At 39.1% G+C, this 20,349-nt stretch overlaps 1 protein-coding gene across 3 annotated transcripts in view; it reads left to right on the top strand.

Moving 5' to 3' along the window:
* The first annotated feature begins 3,389 nt into the window (after positions 1–3,389).
* LOC145441017 (uncharacterized) overlaps positions 3,390–20,349 on the top strand; it is a 37,303-nt gene continuing 20,343 nt past the window's right edge. The window contains exons 1-6 of one of the 3 annotated variants that reach the window (XM_080318816.1): positions 3,390–3,532; positions 7,297–7,448; positions 8,614–8,691; positions 15,132–15,179; positions 16,123–16,216; positions 16,626–16,906. In XM_080318816.1, coding sequence (XP_080174942.1) covers positions 3,423–3,532; positions 7,297–7,448; positions 8,614–8,691; positions 15,132–15,179; positions 16,123–16,216; positions 16,626–16,875 — 732 coding nt within the window. In that variant the 5' untranslated portion in view covers positions 3,390–3,422 and the 3' untranslated portion in view covers positions 16,876–16,906. Of the gene's footprint in view, positions 3,533–7,296; positions 7,449–8,613; positions 8,692–15,131; positions 15,180–16,122; positions 16,217–16,625; positions 16,907–20,349 lie in introns of those variants that run through there. The other 2 variants (XM_080318822.1, XM_080318813.1) reach the window with 2 other exon arrangements.

The following is a 20,349-nucleotide window of genomic DNA, read 5'->3' as shown; positions in this document are numbered from 1 at the left end:
GGTCGCGAATCCATTTCCAATTTAAAAATGTGTCGTGGCCCAGCTCAAAATTTGATGAGCTGAATACTAATTAAAGGTTGGCACATTTGCCCAGACGGGAAATTCCGGACGTATGGCAACCCTAAGTTACACTGGATAAACTGAATGGGGCATTGGACCAATAGCTGATAGTAAATGTAATGTTCATTTGTCTTTATTTGTCTGCAGAAAATGTGTCTGAAATATCCTCGGATGATTGCATCCTCTAACCAGAAATGGGCGAATGCAATGGCCTATATGGATATCAGTACCTTGTTTTCAATAATTTGAATTGACCCCTTGGCTATATAACTTATCATATGATAAAAATGTGGATGTCTATATGGTGTGGAGAAGTAATATGGCTAAATGCGTAAAAATTTGCATATTTTGAGCATCTGTCGTAGAGAAAAAACTTGACGTGACAGAAGAAAACCAGCGGCATTTTCGGAATCAGCATACCAAAATTAGCGTATATCAAGTGCAAAATTGAAGTCAACAAAATATTCGTTCGGAATTGTTGCCCAGTGATATGTTCTGCAGCGTGCATCTTCCTAAATTGGAATCAGTGAACTACACTGTTAACACATGTCAATAAGTGGATGCGTTAATATTAGGCCGCGTCAATAGCTGTCTGTTGATAAAATAGCGTTGCTGTTTTGCTAGTTTCACTAGCAGGGTCGAATCAGCCGAGTAGGACTATATGTATCCACTACATGATTTTATTTCATAGTGCCGACCTAAATTATATTCCTTAAACACGGAGACCACCATAAGCTAAAAAAGACTCGTTCACGAATGAATCCAGCAAAAATATATTTATTGCCCCAAATCTTGCAGAATTGTAGTGCTTCAGTCGCCTCGTTCATTGCTTGACATAACATCGTTCATGAATGAGATTTGCCGCTAATCTCATGCATTAATTGCATTATTCTACGAATTAGGATTTGGGAACGAATGACGTGAAAGTTTAAAGCTCAAACCTGGCAACAAACAAGATTTTAAATTCAACATGGATACAGTGACTTGCAACTATATTTGTTACAGCAAACTTTGCTATATTAGCTACATTTTGAACCTGGACTACTCGGACGACGTGCGTCCGTAACGTAATCACGGTACATAAGTAAACTAGACTTCAAAGTAAACCCATTTCTGGATCAGTTTATATATATTTGTACAGTAGTTTTTGTCAACGCAATAACATTAATAAATAGATTCGATTGACAGGAAATCAATATTCTTTGGATATGATGACTAGTAAGTATCAGCCTCTGAATCGATGATAACTAGCGGCAGCATTGAAATACATTGCAGAATAAACAACCTATTAGTTAAACGTAGCAAGTAATATAAGTTGTCGTTTGGGAGATTATGATTTTTAGGTGATAATGATTTTCACCGAACGCTACCGTTTTATTATAGTCCGGTTTTAAAAAAAATCGTTCATTGCTTCAAATCACCTATATCATTTTAGGAACATTGGTGAGATTCAACTTATTTATCTGACGGATTCACAACAAACGACCACTTTTTGTGCCGGTTATGTTACAAAAAGTGGTTGACAGTTATCAGGTTAATGAGTACGATGATGTCCTAGAATCTCTTGAGACTATGCTATCGAACTTATGGAAGTCGGGTGAATCTGCCCACTGTCTAAGAATGTTATTTCACAGCACCATTCCAGTGGGAAATACAGGTTACAATGAGAAAAAGAAGAGAACTTATCTTTTACCGAATATTATATGTGCAGCGAGCGATGACGTGCTGAATATAGATATAAGTCACGCCCCGGAGTCGCAATAATGATATCATAAAAAGTATAAGTCATAGCTATCCTGCCATTGTATGTAACATGATGATGCATTCGATTAGCGACGTCGCAGTGACTAATAGAAAGTGTCACAGAAATGACTTAAGATCTACTGTGACTTTAATTGCATCTCTGCAGATAACTCACCGGTTATCCGCGACCCGCGTACGTAAAGCTTAGCTATGGATGCCCTATTGTTATCTACAGGGTGAAAAACTGATTTTATCAGTACGAATTGAGTATAGCATATTCAAAGGTATCGAAACACCAAGGGTATGGAGTGAATGGACTGTAAAGTGTAGTGTGTAAAAGCTTCTATCTACTCCGACATCGAAACTTGGTGAGGCGGAGTATAATCGAGACACCTCAGAACAATATTTATAGCTCCGAAATGCATAGTTGCTTCTGGCTGTACGTAAAATTATACGGTGTACATTCGCAGAAGCATTATAGATAGTTATGTACGAAAGTCAGGTGGACCATATACCCGCTATAATGTAACCATTCAGTGAATATCAGGGATATTCGAGTAATAATTACCATAGTAATTGAAACAGTGATGAAAAACTAGGGTATAGTATGAAAGCTATGCCATGGAGCAAAATTTCGATTTAAAATATGGAAATATGCAAGTATGGTATCGTATGAAAATTTTGCAACATAGTATGGAATCCTTTTTCCACACCTTTATACTTTGGCAATTGCCCTAGAAACTTGAAATATGTCCTTCTTTCTATTTTCAAATCGAGTAGATATTTGAGAGAATCGGTCATTGGCAGGTCTCAGTTTGACTATCAAATGCGGCTTAGACTCACCCCTGCATGGTTGTGATATTTTTAAAGACAAAAATTGTGGTGCAATGCGTATATGAATGGAAATAATATCAATGATCATTATGCCTTAATGTATAATATAAAAGAGAACAATATTCCACCCTGTCACGTTCCTTCGTTACATACTGTTTATCGTAAATTTGAATCCGCAAATCACCAAGAGGAGTCTTAAAATCATAGACTCTGAAAATTAAGCAGTTATTTGAATATTTATATCATGTTAATAAACTTGGAATTCATTTCCTGTGCCTTGCTCGGTGGTATATCGATTTTGACATACGATTTATGATAAGTCACCAAGATTTATAGCTCTTCGAAGTCGAGTGACACCAAGTGGGCCTTCAACCCGCATTGTAACTCTAATAAATATGTTTATCTCTGATTAAAATTGGGTACCTCTGGTTTTGGTCAATGAAGCTAATGAGCATGAGACATGTATATAGGCGGGGGAATTGGATTTTAAATCCGCTATCTCTATAATCTGTAATCGACATCACTGATACATAATAATTTCGAAAGTAATTGATCTCCAAGGGCCGTTTAATTGAATTGTTTATAATTAAAGACATTGAAAGCAAGATCCGGAGAATTTTAGTGACCTTTGAAATCGGCGATTCGGTCGCTAAGACAGAGTAGCCTAATAATAATATTTTTACTTAATGACCGATATGTAATGACCGACGATACGTCGTAACTCAAAACCTTCCTTTTCTAGACATCTTCTACTATCTGATATAAACTTTTGGCGGAGTGCAGACATGTTCTCTACTGGTGAGATGGAAGTATGTAAAAATCCATATAAAGAAATAATATGTTTAACAGGAGTGCTAAACATCACATCTGTAATTTATCATTCACCATCAGACGGGTGAGATTATGTTGGAAATCTATGAACATTGTCTGAATTTGATTCTGTATATATTACATGTAATAATATCCACGACGATGCGGTCTTTCTCACATACCTCAGAATAGAGCCCATTTTGTCGCATACCTACATAGACCAAGGTGACTTCATTTAATGGAATAATGTGGAGATTACGCAGCATTTCATGATCAGAAAGGTTACAAATGCTTTTAACGCCCTTCGCTGTTAGTGTCACTATTCTATGTGTGACTGATATTGCCTGAAAACGCAAGCGATATGACATTGGTTGAGAGAGATGTTCATACTCGGATTGATCTTTATTAGCTTACCTAAAATCTCTTCCGTCCAAAGATCTTCTTGTATGACAAGTTGTCGCTATTGATTTGTATGAGGCGACATCTATTGACACCGGGTTCGAGATCTTTATGTGACATCAAAGTTGACGATTCATAGCTTGACCCACTTTGCCTATGACTTCATGTACCGTATGGCGATGACGCGGTGAACAAACCTTCATCACTCATGTAGCCAAGGTGTAGATGACGCTGTCTAGATTGATTCCCAGCACCACAGAACGTGATGGAAACAACCGATCAACACATATTCCAGACTCACTACACAGCTGATGCACATTTCCGTTTGCCGGAGGATATATATTCAGGGTTGCCATACCGTCCTTATTTCTAAGATTTTTCCTTATCTTGAAGGGCCACGTCTTAGAAAACTCAACTGTCCTTATTTCTAAGAAATGTCCTTATTTTCGACTTGAGTCCTTATTTTGTCATATTTTCAACCACCACAGAACTTCGATCGTTTTCCTCTGGTATTTTGTGCGGCATAATATTCATAAATTATACTTTTGTGTCGAAATTTTATGACATCATAAAGGAAAGGAACTCTCGTGACGTACCTACACACCATAAGATTAGACTTCTAAGTGGTGTGATAGCGCGGGCCGTGAGTGGTTTCGTCTGTGCCAAGTTACCACGACGCAGTGGCGTAGCAGCCACTTGGCAATTCTGGCTCTGCGCCAGGGGCGGCAGGCTCCAAGGGGGCTGCAAAATGAGGCTGCATTGCTGCACAGTGCACAGTGTACACAGCCGACTAAAAGCAGCCTAATTGGTAGTCCTTTAGCTGGCGTCCCGTGAGCTAAAATTTAGTGCAACTGGTCTCAATCGAAAGCTAGTGTCGCGCTGATTCCGAAAACACGAATAAATATATTAACTTGACAATGTAACCATTCCGAAATAGCCGTCAAGGTCGATTGATCCAAACAATCGGAGCGCCGCAACTCAATGACCAATTGACCATGATAATGGAAATTATATCGAGCGATTATTCGGAACAATGCCAGCATTTAAATTGTATTTCCGGAATCAGGGCAACAATAGATTTCGATTAGGATCAGTATAGTTAAATTTGACTGCTCGGAGGGCATGACCAACTATAGGATAACCATGACCATTGACCAAATATGCTGCTTTTAGCTAGCTCAGCAGTAGGGTTGTCTGGGTATTCAAGTGTAACAACTAAGTTGCGCATCTATCCGTAGGTTAGTGATCTATACTCTGGGTTACGATTTGGTGCAGCAGACCGAGATAGCTGCGAAGGTAAACCAGTTTACTAGGACAGTTCCTAGGCTGTTTAAGTTGGTAATATTTGTCACATTGACAGATTGTGCTTTGATTTATCCAAGTGTGAATTAAGACTCGAAAATCAAACGTGTCAAAGCGAGTGGAGCTTTTCTAGAAAGAAGAAGAAAGCAAGACAAGCAAAAATAAAAAAAAGCACGAGGGAGCTATGCTAAAATTTGTAACCTCTTCTGGCGCAAATGTTTCTTTAACGTTGCCAGAGAACGGTTCAAATGAAAATCAGGAAGATATTGAAAATATGAGCTTATCTGCAGAAACGCGAGAGACAGGGTCTACCAAGAGTAATAGGCCTACCAATGATATCAATTATGCATTGCCTGTTACACAAGTAGACGAAGGCGAAAACAACGAAGAAGCAGTTACAGTAGTCAACAATCTGCCCAATGATGTGGCCGATGGCCTGAAGTTATAGATCACCATTTGAGAGTTGAGCTAGTCAAAGCAGGACCAGAAAGGTATCAAAATAAGGATGGGCCATTTGCTTCCAGGAGCAGAATAATTAAAGTTGGCGACAGCACTAGCGAAGAAGTGTTTCTAAAGAATGGTTCTATAAAATACTCAAAAACGGTGACACAATTTTGAGAATTTGGATATTATATTCGAAAAAGCAATCTGGATTGTATTGTTATTGCTGTAAGATGTTCCATTTTACTGGCTCTGCTTTATTTAGCGCAAAATGTTTCGATCATTTTTGGCATTTAAATCCACGCATATGTGAGCATGAGAATTTCCAAATTCACAAAGAATGCATAGAAAAATGGAAAGAGCTTGCAATGACACTACAATCGCAACAAACAATTGACAAAAACATGCAGAAACATATGCAATGCAAAGCTACTTATTCGACACCATATTTATGCTCGTGTCTGAACTTCATCAGACCATTAGTGTTTCAATTGCGTGCTGTGAGAGTAGCTTCTTAAAGCTCAAACTGATTAAGTCTTATTTACGTTCTACTATGAATTATGATCGGCTATCAGCTCTATTCATTCTGTCTATAGAAAGAGACTACGTTCAAAGACTTGAATTTGAGGATATTATCGCTGCTTTTGCTTCGGCGAAAGCCCAAAAAGTTAAGTTTTGAGGCGGTTATTGATTTTCTATTTGCACAATAGCCTACATTCGTTCGCTATTTTTTGGCAATATTATTTTTGGCCCTAATAACCCTGAGACGGTGGGGCTGAGACGCGGCATAATATTTGTAATTATTTTTATTGAGAAGATTGCTTCAACATGAATCAATGTCGATATCGGCTGCGGTCGGCTTAGGGGGGCGGGCGGCATTTTAAGCGAGAGCCAGGGGCGGCAGCACATGCTGCTACGCCAGTGCCACGGCGGACGTCATTTTAGCAGTTAACAGCAGTACCAGGTTCCTGCTGTTTGATCTACAGCAGAATGAGCTCAAGCTGTGGGGAAGGCAGCATTTATTGCGTAGTGAAAAAAGGCGCAGTGCAGGCGACACATTGGTTAAAAAGTAGTGAAGCTATTATTCATTATTACATTTTTCTAAATTATATTGCATTTGCGCACATACTTTCAGCTACTAATAAGGCTAAATCTGATTAGTTAAAATGAGCAGGCGTAAAAACGTTTTTCGTGACGATTATGAGAGAGAATTAAAACCAACGTTTCAAACTAACGTTTTTTTTTTTTTTTTTTTTTTTTCGGGGGGGGGGGGGGGGGCTGACAAAATGCTGGGGCTGACGAAGGGCTGTTCCTGCCCTGCGTAAACCTAGACCTGAGCTCTCGTGAGATCCATGAAGCACTTTCTAATTAACAAGCAGATTGTTTCTGGCGAAAAGTATGGAATGTGATATATCACGGTTCATATAAAGATAAAGTACGTCCAAAAGAGTTTTTTCATGCTAATCTAATTTTTCGACTGTCCTTATTTTGGGTCTATCTCGATGGCAACCCTGATATTACACGAGGGACGTAAAAAGTCGTACTGAAAGTTTATTTTGTCTTGCTTCGAATCTTCCATTTCGTTCTTTATTATGCAACCTAAATAATGTTTCGTATAAATGTTATTTCGGGTGGTCTGCAAAATGTGGCTCGTCTTGACTACATCAGAATAATATGAATAACCGTGTGAAGTTTATTTTCTTGTAGATCTGTTCAAGGATGCTGTGATGGGCCGAAGAAAGACGTGCAAGAAATCTGCCAGAATCTTACTTCATGTCTATTAAACAGCACTTTTTGCAACGATATTCAGATACCTAATGATCAACGTTTGGTTGTAACATACGAATGTGTAAGTCAAGGTGGGCTACTGGAACGTAATCTAAATCAGGGATATTCGACATGTTATTTTCAGAAAAATTGCTTTAAACTTATTCCAAGCATTGAAATAAATCCGTCATGTAATTGCGACTTTGGGGTTTGCTAAGCTCTATTTTACTATCACGTGTCACTGAATTGTACTTTCGAATTTAATGAATTTCTGGATCAGGATGTTACACATGTAAAGAAAGTGATAGTCCTGCATTACACGGGGCCCAAATCAACCCCTAGGTAAATAAGAGAGTGAACTGAAGTGTTCAAATACCTTGAATCTCAGTAATGGGAAATTTATGGAAGATTGATTGAGAAAAATCTGACTTGAAGGCGATCTACATCGAGCTAGACGACTTTCGCTGGTATTGTCAGTAATGATCGACAGGCTATGCGGAAATGTGACTTTCAAAGTATATCCAGCCCTGATTTGATATGAATAAAACTTGATCTTTGTTCTGTTATTTTTCAAGTCGTAATTTAATTCATTTTTCAACTTTTCTTGAACTCAGTAATCCTTCTTTTAATCTCCAATTTGGAAAAGAAAGTGTGCAGCTATAAATAAAGTTATGTTCTAATCTTGAAATGTTTTGGTTGGCAACTACTCCAGCAAATTATTCTGGCGCTTCTTCGATATAACCCCAAGATCAAAATATATAAACGGAAAAATAGATTCTTTTCCATGCTGGGATTGAGATGGAATTGGTTTTGTGGGTGCTGAAAGTTAGGGTTGGAAGTGGGTTACGGTTTTGGTTATGGCATCCTAATATTAGGGTTGTGGGTGGGAGATATTAGGGTTTTGGGGGAGGGATATTAGGGTTGTAAGCGGGAGATATTAGGGTTGTGTGGCAGGGATATTAGGGTTTTGAGTGGGGGATATTAGGCTTGGAGGATGACGGATATTAGGGATGGGGGTTTCGGACGCCTCCAACCCTAATATTCCGTACCCAACACGAAAAAAGAATTTATTTTTCCATTTATAAATTTTCATATGTTTGATCTCGGGGGTATATCGAAGAAGCACCACTATTCTTGATCGATTGCTCTGGATTTTCTTCAAATACTTCAATTTAATAGGTACTTGTTATCTTTACATTGGATGCCGCTAAAGTACAATCCAAGATGTCTCTGAACAAACATGCAAACTTTTTTCAGCCACAACACAGTCCACAACACAGTCCAAAGGAGTATCGATGCTATCGAGTACAAGTCACGGAATTTCTAGCACTGCTGGTAAGTCATAACATTTTTGCAAGTTCACATTCATCTTTTGACGATATGATCCCGACAAAAACAAGTATTACAAATATTGTTGCCGGTTCCATTTTGTATAAACACTAGGGTTGTTCAAAATTTGGAAAATGTTAGGAATACTGCGTATCCATAGCTTATTCTGTAGAATATTGTTAAAAGACAATAATGGGCCTGTAAGAAGCCGCAAGAAAGTCGGTAAGATTTGTCTAAATGCGTTTGAAAGTCGTTGGTAAAGAGTAGGCGGGCCACCGACGGCAGAGTTGAGAAAAGGCTGGCAATCACAAAAGCACGGTTCTTGATTGGGTAATCGGCTAAGTTTCAATGATTACTGAAACAGCTGACTCTGATTCGGGTGCTTCGCATTACTAAATTGAAAGTCTGCGTTGCTGAGGTCGAGTATGTTAGTAGGGGGTGTGGTTCTGTACAAGCGCGCGTTGTGGGTTGATGAGTCATTAGTAGTACCGTAACACGTGTTCCTTGAGAATCGATAGCAGTAGTTTATGATTTGGAGCAACAATATTGGAGGCATGGCAGAGGCGAAACGGCGAAAGATTGTACACATGCCGCAGCGAAGAACAAGATCTAAATCTGAGCAGCACCGTACTTGGTCGGATATACTTGCGATTACATCTGTGGCTCGAGATCAGAGTTGGATCAATTACATTATTTCAGTTCAATTACAATTACAATTACAATTACTTTCATGAATGTTTCAATTACATTACAATTACAATTACTACATGCTAAAAATATCAAATTACAATTACAATTACAATTACTCCTTGCATGCTTCAATTACATTACAATTACAATTACAATTGCTGCTGTTGAACATGTAATTGAATAATCGTAAATTCAACCGTGCTCCTTGACAACCGTAGCGTCGTATTTAACAACAATTCAAGTCTAGTTCAGATTGTGTAGTAATAAATGCGTTTATGTGCGTGTGCGTACATAGTATGCTATGTAAGATGTCATTGTGACGTAATATAAGCGTGTTTTATATGCTAGGTAATTATGGCTCACGTAATTGGAAATGTAAAATGTTATTTACCTAATTTCCTATGGGTTAGGATTAAGGATAGGGTGCAGTATGTCGTTGAAAAAGTATTATAATATATGCACGTGTTGGATTCGCGTATATAGCATATAATTAAAGAAATAATATTATTTTTATCGAGGGACGTAGGAATTAGGATGAGGAGTAAAAACAAAACCGTGCTTTGTCAGATAAGACGTTATATAATATCCAGTGGTCTGGTTAGTTAGCCAGACTAAATAACGATGCAGCATCGTGATCTGAAATCGTATTGTAGATTGCCAACCCACGGATAGATTATAGATAACTAACCTACGGATAGATGGGCAAGACGAGAGTCACGGTCGTGTGATGCGACAACGGCAGATTTGTTGTCGCTTCATAGCATGAAACGGAAGCGTAATTGCTAATCCCATAGATGACGAACCGAGCGCTCAAATTAAATAAAGTTGATCTTATTTGAAAGCTACAGTCGCGCTGATTCTGATAATATACATTAAATTTTCATCAAGGCAATGGAACCACCCCGAAATAGCCTTCAAAATATGAAAATCGGCATTGTTCTAAACAATCGCAACCACGCACGGACCGTTGTTATGGTCATTGTGCTGCGCCGTTGCAATTGTTTTAGAACAATGCCGATTTTCATATTTTGAAGGCTATTTCGGGGTGGTTCCATTGCGTTGATGAAAATTTAATGTATATTATCAGAATCAGCGCGACTGTAGCTTTCAAATAAGATCAACTTTATTTAATTTGAGCGCTCGGGTCGTCATCTATGGGATTAGCAATTACGCTCCTGTTTCATGCTATGAAGCGACAACAAATCTGCCGTTGTCGCATCACTCGACCGTGACTCTCGTCTTGCCCTTCTATCCGTAGGTTAGTTATCTATAGATAGATGCGCAAAATGTGAGTCGCGAATGAATGCACCGACAAACGTACTGCAGAGCCGGCTAAAAGCAGCAAACTTTGTAGTCCTACAGCTGGCGATCCATGCGTCCAAATTTGATGCATCTGGTCTTTATCGTAATCTATTGATGTACTAATTCCGAAAATACAAAATAAAATCTCGTCAGGGCAATGTAACTGCTCCAAAATAGCCGTTTAAGGCCGACTGTTCTGAAAAGTGAGAGCGCTGCAGCAGCATGACCACAACAATTACCAATTACGCCCAGCTATTGTTGAGAACAATGCCGATTCCCAGACTTTCACGACTATTTTGGGATGGTACCATTGCCTGGAAATATACTTTTATTGCGGAATCACTGCGACACTAGCTTTCGATTCGGACCATACATATCAAATTTCGACGCTTGGATCGCCAGCTATGGGACTATCAATTCTGCTGCATTTAGCCGGCTCAGCAGTTGGCTTCTCGGCGTATTCAATCGCGAGTCACGTGTTGCGAATCCATCCGTTGGTTAGTAATCTAAGAATTGTATACAATGGCAGCCGAGGCCAGCATAGCGGTAAAAATTAAAAAAAAACTTCGCCCGCAAGGGCGCAGTCAAGGTCTTCCGCGAATGGATCCACCAAATTCCTTGTCGACATTTAAAGAGAATGCATTATAAGTCAATTATTTTATGTTGTGCTTGTCCGGTCTCAATAGCAATTTAATGTAATTGAAATTGTAATTGAGCAAAATTTTTGTCAAATTACAATTACAATTACAATTACACAAAATAAAAATGCTTCAATTACAATTACATTGAAAAATGTAATTAATTACATTCAATTACAATTACAAATTACAATAGATCCAACTCTGCTCGAGATTACCTACTATACGAGAGTAATGAGATACTTTCTGCATCAGAAAGAGCATTGTGCTCAGTCAACCCCTACTAATGTAATGTGGTGCTGGATGATGTAATGACAGGGTGAAATGGCGAGCATTGCGACAATGCAGAAATCAGATGTGGTGTGATCACTTCAAAACCTGCACGAAAGATGGCGTGATCACATTGTATGCGCTTCTTAAGAAGAGCATGAGCAGTCTTGACAGAAAACAGCAATTCAATACTCTGACTATTCCTATATGTTTTAAAGAACGAGCAGCAATAACAGTTAATAACTTCAAGCTACTACTGAATACAAAAGATTTCTTCACACGGGATGACTACAGACAATATGTGACTAATGCTCTTGCTCTTATCGGTACAGGTGAAGATATAGGCCTACATTATCACAAACCAGCTGCAACACATCATGCAAGATGGATGGGCACAATTCTGTATGCTCAGAAGATGTTCATGTGGGCTTATAAGTGACTTTACGAATCTGAAGAAGTGGAACTACAGCATCGCTTCAATTTTTTTAATTGACTTTTATATAGCCTACTTCCCTGGGTTGATTCCAGCATCGATCGTGATGCAGCCGGCAATGACTTGAGATTCACCCAGGACATGTTGAGTTACAATGAACATGATAAACAAGTCTCCAAAGCTGCTTTACAAAAGCTTTTGAAGTATTACTGGTATATCGTGGAGGAAACCGCTGTATATGCCTTGTTTTCGTCGAGTGAAAGCATTGAAACCCGAGCAAATATGGCAAAGACGCTCCTGCAGGTAGAGCGTACTTCCAAGTTTCAGGAGGGGCCCGGCCTCGTTGAGTGCAACTTTACAGATCAACAAGGACACTACTTTGGTCAGTCGTGGTACATATTTGATCTTTTTGAATGCTCTGGGGCGTGGCTCACGATCGCGGTACTCGACCGGTTGATGTTTGGAACTTATCAGATTCCTACACCAGGATGAGCTGCTACATCAGTTCTGTCAAAGTCGTTAATGACGCCGCAGAACGAGGTGTAAAGCCAAGCTGCAATCTTGACTGACAACGAACAACAGAGAGACAGTCTGCTTCAAGCTGTGGAAGAGCATAGGAAGACAGTTAGAGACAGCAGGAAGTCAACCCTAATCAAATCCTGTAATCTGCTACTTGCGCCTGACAATGCAACACTGATCCTGCAGCGTACTATTTTAATAATCTTTTGTTAATACCTTCATTCAATCGTGAATAAAAAGTGTAATATGCGTTCGGTTATTGGTGATACGTCGACTTAGACATAACAAGTACGGCTTGCCAGTAAGTTTTGGGAAGCTCGAAGGTACCAAGATGCATGCATCTTGTTTATTCGTATCTCAACTAGCGAGAGGACATGTGCAATACATAGCAACACTGTTATACACATTCTGCAGGTAGATAAAACTTTGCAATGTTGTACTATGGACTCTCGATGACAACATTAAAAAAGGCAATATATCATGTCTGCAATGCCACCAACAGAAACGACGGCACAATAGCACACAAAAATCGTTACCAGCAGTGTTCACCAAGCGGTCTTTCAGCCAATCAGCAGCTTATTATTACGGGCTTCAACCAATCAAGATTATTGGCTTCTGTTTGCCCGCCCACTTCGTCGACGCCCCGTCCACTCGCCGACGGCTACTTGATGATGATCGGGAAATATATCAAGATGACTGAACAGGACGTGAACTTTTATGCTCATGTTTATTACAAGTTTTCGATATGCAGATACGAATTTTCGGACCAACTGTATGTAGTTGGGTGCTTTGTGATCAGCTAGAAAGTTTCATTTACTACATCTTAGGAGAAATTACATGCTGTGCACTCCTTCTAATGTGAAATTGGAATCTTTCATCGCTATTCGAATATACCAGATACCAGATTTCAGCTTCTCGTTTGATAGGGTTACTAGGTATACCCACTTTGTTGACTCAGTGGAAAATTATCCATTTACCTGTCAAAAGAAATGACACACATATGAGTATTGTAGTTAAGCCTTTCATGGACAAATTTTATAGTTTATGCTCCTCTTCAATCTTGGTAGAATGACCAACTGATACAGAAGATGAATTTCCGTTTTGAAAAAATACAATTTTTAGGCTTGAAAAACTGCTTTTTTGACAAAGAAATATTTCGCATCATGCCATGTTAATATTGATAGAAGGACTGAGACTGACATTGGGGTTCTTCATAGTCAGTTAGTCATTTATGCGCAGTATAAATTAGGAAAAACTACGATTTTCTTTCTACCAAGTGAAATATTTAAGGGTAAATACAGTAATTTTGGGCTTTTTTACGGGTATAAATATGTTCTGAAAGAAAGCTAATCTGACAAAACTAATGTGATATTCGTAATCAGCAACCTCAAAAACCCCAGAAACGGCTCTCAGCTGTTCTGCCTAAAAAAAAAATTTCATATTGTTGACCAGTGTAATCTATTGCAGTGGTTTCCAAACTTTTTGTTGCCAAAGACCCCTTTAAAGAAATTATTATTTTCTGCAGACCTTTGCCAAAATTTCTCCTGAAACTCAATAAACATATTGTCTACAATTGTAATATTTATGTTGCTCAACTACTGTACTAGTACAGCAAATTGCAGTTGTTGTTGTGGATGTTGAAGAATGAACAAAATGTAGAATACACCATTGTCAAAAAATTGAAAAAACAATTGACATACTACAATAAAGAAGCTTCAAAAAAGTGGTGAAAACATAAAAACAGAGACAAGTTGGGTTGACGACCAGCGCACTACATATCCACGACAGGAGAAGAGGGAGTTGCGCCTCGTACTGTTCGGACTTAGTCCAGCTTCGCCAATTGGTTCCCTTGGGGATATAATTTTTATAGAAGTGACCAAAAGTGGTACGAGATACTTTTTCAACGTAATCAGATTAAAATAGTGGGCTGTGGTTGTCTTTCCAGAACTAAACCGCATGCTTTCTATTACGTAATATGATTTTATTTTAAATTAAATTAACACAATATAGGCAGCAACATTAAGCATACCGGATCGGTACAGTTTATGATACATGACATATATGTGCTTATCATTTTCCCTAAAATCCATCAAGGATATCACGGACCCCAAAATGCTTTCTAATGGAGACCCTAGAGGTCAGTGGACTCCAGTTTGGGAACCCGTGATCTAGTGACTGTCATCTAACTTCATGGGAAACAACTTAATATGGCATAGATGGAAAGCATACTCCGTGTAGCTGTGAAAATAATTGGAAATTAGTTTGACACCACTGCCTAACACCTATGCTTTCCTGCAAAAATATGCTAACATGCATCGTTTAACAAATTCATGTTTCCATGTATTCAGGCCGAAACTTTCGCTTGAGCCAATCTAGTAAAGCGCCTAAAACTTGGATATTGGTTTTCAAATAAGATCATCCGTGACCACTGTAATATCACTCTATATATACAGCTTGTTTTTATAACTCATCTTCTTGTAATTTGTAAATCGCAATTTCGACTGATTGACTACTACTATGAGGTATTATTACTCCTCCCCTCTTGAGGAAAGTTAAGGCATGTCATCTGATATTGATCTGAGATTATATTCCAGCTTCTGCCGGAATATCAACAACGGGAGCAAGAATAACCGCGTTCAATGGTAGTATGTGTTACGTATTATTTTAACTACTGTTCCGCGGAGAACCAGGGGTTTCCAGAGTCAATTTCCGACGTTCTCTAGAGGTCAACACACCAACAACTCATACAAATGATTCGAGAAATTTCTGACAGACACAATCAATGAATGATATCATGCATGACAGTTTTTCAATTAAAGCCATGATACTTCGTCGTGGTGCAGTAGCCTAAGCGCTTATCTTTTATGCGCTTTACTGTATGTGTTCGCGACTTGGACTCAGCAATAGACCTCGCTGACTAACAAACAAATATATTCATGATTCATTTGCTGGTTTGATAACTTATTGTTTCATTTTTCATACAGCTGCCCATAGTTCGTACATCCGGCTTTTACTCTGATTTCCGAAATTTCTCTTTTGGTAGCTACAGTCCACTTTTAGGCAATGCTCGCCTGCGCGTTGGCGCACTGCTTACAAAGTCTGCGCGCATGCACAGAAAAGAGTGTGGCGCGCACAAAAAAAAGCGGAAGTTATGGCCCTTTTTTAGTCGTTACACACTCTAGTCCGAGGGATCGCGTATAATGAGTTGTTGAGTGCGCGCAGACTCGGGAAAATTTATGAGGATCGTTAAATTTCCCATAGCGGCGCCGACTTTTAGGGTGCTTAGTAAATCTTTAAGCACCCTAATTGATGGAGAAAAAAGTCATTCATATGAGACCAAATGTTATATAGTATTCGACTGTAACGAATTGTTTCAACTTCGCTATTATATATCAACTAATATCTGGTCAAATCACTTGGTATTACTCGTAATCACATAACTTTATTGATACATTTGGTATTTTATTATATGAAGAAAATTTGGGTATGAGTGTCCGTATTTCCATGACTCAGCAGGTACTAGCCTGATGCAGCTGCAGTATCCTATGCCAAACGACACGAAGGCTAATCATTGAATTTTTTCAGATCTTGACGCATCGCCGCTTAGTCCAGGAGTTATAGTTCCATGTGTTCTTGTTGCGACTATTTTGTTAGCGGCAGCTGTCATGGTATATAAAAAGTAAGTATAATTTGCAGGAATTGATATTTTAGTATCTGTTTCATTACATATCTTCTATCTCATATATTTGCATCGGTGGGTCTCGAAAGTTGATAAATTGGAATCCTTTAACACCACACAAATCCCTATATATCCTCAGGAAAACAACGTCCATGCTACACTAAAAATCGGTACCAATGATTTTTGTATACCAAATTCAAATTCTCTTTGACTGCTGAGGCCGAGCTACTATTAAATTGCGCGTATGGATGTGATACGACATGAATGGTATTCTCTAAGAAGCTTTGATTTATACATACGATATTGAGAAGTGCAGTTAATGAATGATTCTGATATGATAATTGAACTTCATAACAACGTGAAAATGTCAAATGAATGTATGATTCAAGTATCTTCGCCGGATTTTCAGAAAAAAAAGCCAACACCAAATAATCCAAGAAAGCAGACAAAATGCACTATACGAAGAACATGCAACTTACGCGGAAGTGAAAGATGATGAGGCAATTGAACGCAAAAACGCTGCGTGTTCATTCGCTGACGTGACGGATGACATAAATTCGTGTCCACCGGATAGTGCGTACTCCTTAGCAGACGAGCCGTTGCCGAATTGTGCTACTGACAACACCATGAAGGAAAACATATTATACGGAAATCAATAATTGAAATAAAAACTTTATTAATGGGAACTCAGGCGGCTTTACTTTGACTTACTCCACTGCAATCACACATCCATCGTCGTTTTATGAGTACTAAAATGAATTATTTTATTATTGATAATCAACTTTCCGATGGTTACTTCACACAGTGAAAAACGTGAAATCGAGGCCGGACGTATATCAAAGAATTAAAAAAATGCCGATTATGACCAAGCTGGTTGAAAAACAGATTAATATCAACAGTACTTAGTCAGTGCCCTCTCAGGACTACTAGAAAAACAGGTTCTAATGTTATTGGGGTCAGCGTTTACTTGTTATTGGGCGAAAAAAATTCAAATTCAGTATTGGATTGTTTCTGTATAATTGGTATTGGCATATAGTGCTATTAATTGTTCATCCTTTCTCAGCCCACTCCATCAGATTTACTGGTAGAGCTGTTTGTGCTGCGAAAATCTGAGATTCGCATAATTATAGATTTTCTGTCGGGTCTGTAACTCGCTAATCCGCCTCGTTTTGCTATTCCACCACCTCCCTTCGCCTATATAATCATAAGTAAGGCTATTTTTTTACCTAAAACACGGAACATTTTGACCTACAAAAACAACAATTAGCCTGAAAGAAGCTTACAGGAAAGCCGTTAAGATTTCGGTCAAAGCGTTTGAAAGTAGCTGCTCAAGAATGGGCGTGCCACTGACCATAGAATGGCGAGAAGACTAGTAATCAAATAACCACGCCTCTTGATTGGTAAATCTGCTATGCTTCAATGACCACGGCAGCAGCAGCTTGCTGATCAGGTGTTCAAGAAGTCTGCTACCGGCGGGGATTCTGAGTGCGCATTGTTACTAGTTTGGCAGGTGATGATTCAAGATTAATTCAGGACATGTTGAGGTACGAAATACATGATGAAAAAACAACACCTGCTTCACAGAAGCTTTTACAGCATGACTGTTTCATTGTGAAGGAAACGGCTGAAGCCTACATGTCGTGTCTTCATCGAGAGAAAGCAAAGGCGCTTATGCAAGTGTTGAGCGAATTCACCGTTTCAGTACGGATCCACCATCAGTGAATATAAATATATAAAGCTTAACAATGACACTATACGTTGTGTGATCTTATTGGGCTGAAGCTGTAGCATATATAGGTGACGTTTTGAATGCCCTAGGGATCGGTGGAATCAGCCGGTTATGCTTGGCCCTTATCAGATGATTACAACAAATTGAATGCACTTGTAGGCGTTGTTAAAGTCCTTAATGATAACGCAGAAAAAAGGTGGTAATGTACGCACACTCGCACAGGCTGTGCTGGATATGGTATGTTAAAGTCGTTATTGATCCCACAAAAAAGAGGTGTAAAGAAAAGCACAGACTATGCTGCATATAGTATCCAGCATAGTTTGGATATCATATCCAGCATAGCCTGTGCTTACCTTAAACCTCTTTTCTGCAGCATCGTTAAGGACTTTGACAACTCTTATAAGTGAATTCAATTTGCTGTAAGATAACTGCCAAGCATAACCGGCCGATTCAGTCGATCCCTATAGAACAGGGGTGGGCAAACTTTTGAGCTCGCGGGCCGCATTCAACATCTCAATCCATTCGCGGGCCGCACTATATAAAATTGGGATTATAAACCAAAATGCAATATTGGTATTTGATAGTGAGGACACGGAGATAATAGATATGCTTATTCAAAACCAGCCAAACATTGCTTTGATGATAGCATACACGCGTCAGAAACAGTGGCGAGATTTCATAGGCTGGTCAACCTCAATGACCAATTCGTCCAAACTATAGAGATGAAAGTCGGTTGTCTCGATTCTGGCGGCCTTGAGATGGTCGCGTCAGAAATTAAACATAAAACTAATATTGGTAGTATTTACCTTAGAACAGTGGTTCTCATACTTTTTAAGACACGCCCCCTTGCGATGGTGAAAGATTTCGCGGCCCCTTATCGTCATGTGAAAACGCAACCAGGATGCTAGGAAACCTAACGGATAATTCGATGACATGGAAGGTTACTACTGTGGATGAGAGATTTTTAGATATGAAATTCAGACTAAATACAGAGCGATAATGAGGAAGTGGCTGTGAATTGCGCGGAGCGCGAAAATTTTTTTCAGTCGTGCTTGGCTTCGCCCCCCCTCCCCCCATTCAGATGCCTTCACGCCCTCAAGGGGGGGTGGTACGCCCGCCAGTTTGAGAACCACTACCTTAGAATTATCATGGTGAAATATACTAAGAAAAAGTTTAATTAGTCCCTGAATTAATTCGATATTTAGTACGCATTTTATCAGTATTTTTAATAAGTTTCTTTAGACTCTCGCGGGCCGCACAAAACGGTGTTGCGGGCCGCATGCGGCCCGCGGGCCGTAGTTTGCCAACCCCTGCTATAGAACCTTCAATACTCCACTATATACAACAACTTGGATCCAATAAGATCACACAAAGTATATTGCCATTGTTAAGGTTTATATATTTGTATTCACTGATGGTGGATCCGTACTGAAACGGTGAATTCCCTCAACACTTGCATAAGCGCGTTTGCTTTCTCTCGATGAAAACACGACATGTAGGCTTCAGCCGTTTCCTTCACAATGAAGCAGTCATGCTGTAAAATCTTCCGTGAAGCAGGTGTTGTTTGTTCATCATGTATTTCGTACCTAAACATGTCCTGAATTAATCTTAAATCATCACCTGCCAAACTACTAACAATGCGCACTCAGAATCCCCGCCGGTAGCAGACTTCTTGAACACCTGATCAGCAAGCTGCTGCTGCCGTGGTCATTGAAGCATAGCCGATTAGTCAATCAAGAGGCGTGGTTATTTGATTACTAGTCTTCTCGCCGTTCTATCAGAGATGAGCATGGATTAGGATTAGGTTTTGAAAAAACAGGATTTGTGAAATTTTGTCGGATTTGGATTGGATTTGGCTTAGACATTTTTTTCAGAACGGATTAGGATTTGGATTGGATTGACCTATTTTCTAGGAGATTGAAATGTCGTGTGGCGAATGGCGACAAACTTTATTCAGATCAGTTATTAATGTACTTAAGGTCACTAAGTTATCTTGAATCAGGTAAATCGTTGGTTGTGAAAGAAAATTTTCGAATCCCTCCATTGCATAAATTAGTATTTTTTCTGAATTTCCAATTGGAATCGGATTAGGATTGGACATGGACTTTAATATGTAAAAGTTATGGATTAGGATTAGGATTTGGATTTGAAGGTTCGGATTTGGATTGGATTAGGACATAGAAATTTCAAATCCGCTCATCTCTGCGTTCTATGGTCAGTGGCACGCCCATTCTTGAGCAGCTACTTTCAAACGCTTTGACCGAAATCTTAACGGCTTTCCTGTAAGCTTCTTTCAGGCTAATTGTTGTTTTTTATCAATAATCTATAGAATGAGACACAATCACGGAGACTTTTTGAGATTTTCCAAATTTTGGACAACCCTAGTGGTCATTGGTCATTGATT

Source organism: Botryllus schlosseri, chromosome 1 (assembly GCF_051294905.1).
Source record: "Botryllus schlosseri isolate E-star chromosome 1, Bs_hap1, whole genome shotgun sequence".
NCBI classification, from domain to species: Eukaryota; Metazoa; Chordata; class Ascidiacea; order Stolidobranchia; family Styelidae; genus Botryllus; species Botryllus schlosseri.
The sequence above is the reverse complement of the archived record's forward strand: the minus strand, read 5'-3'. Positions and strand labels throughout refer to the sequence as shown.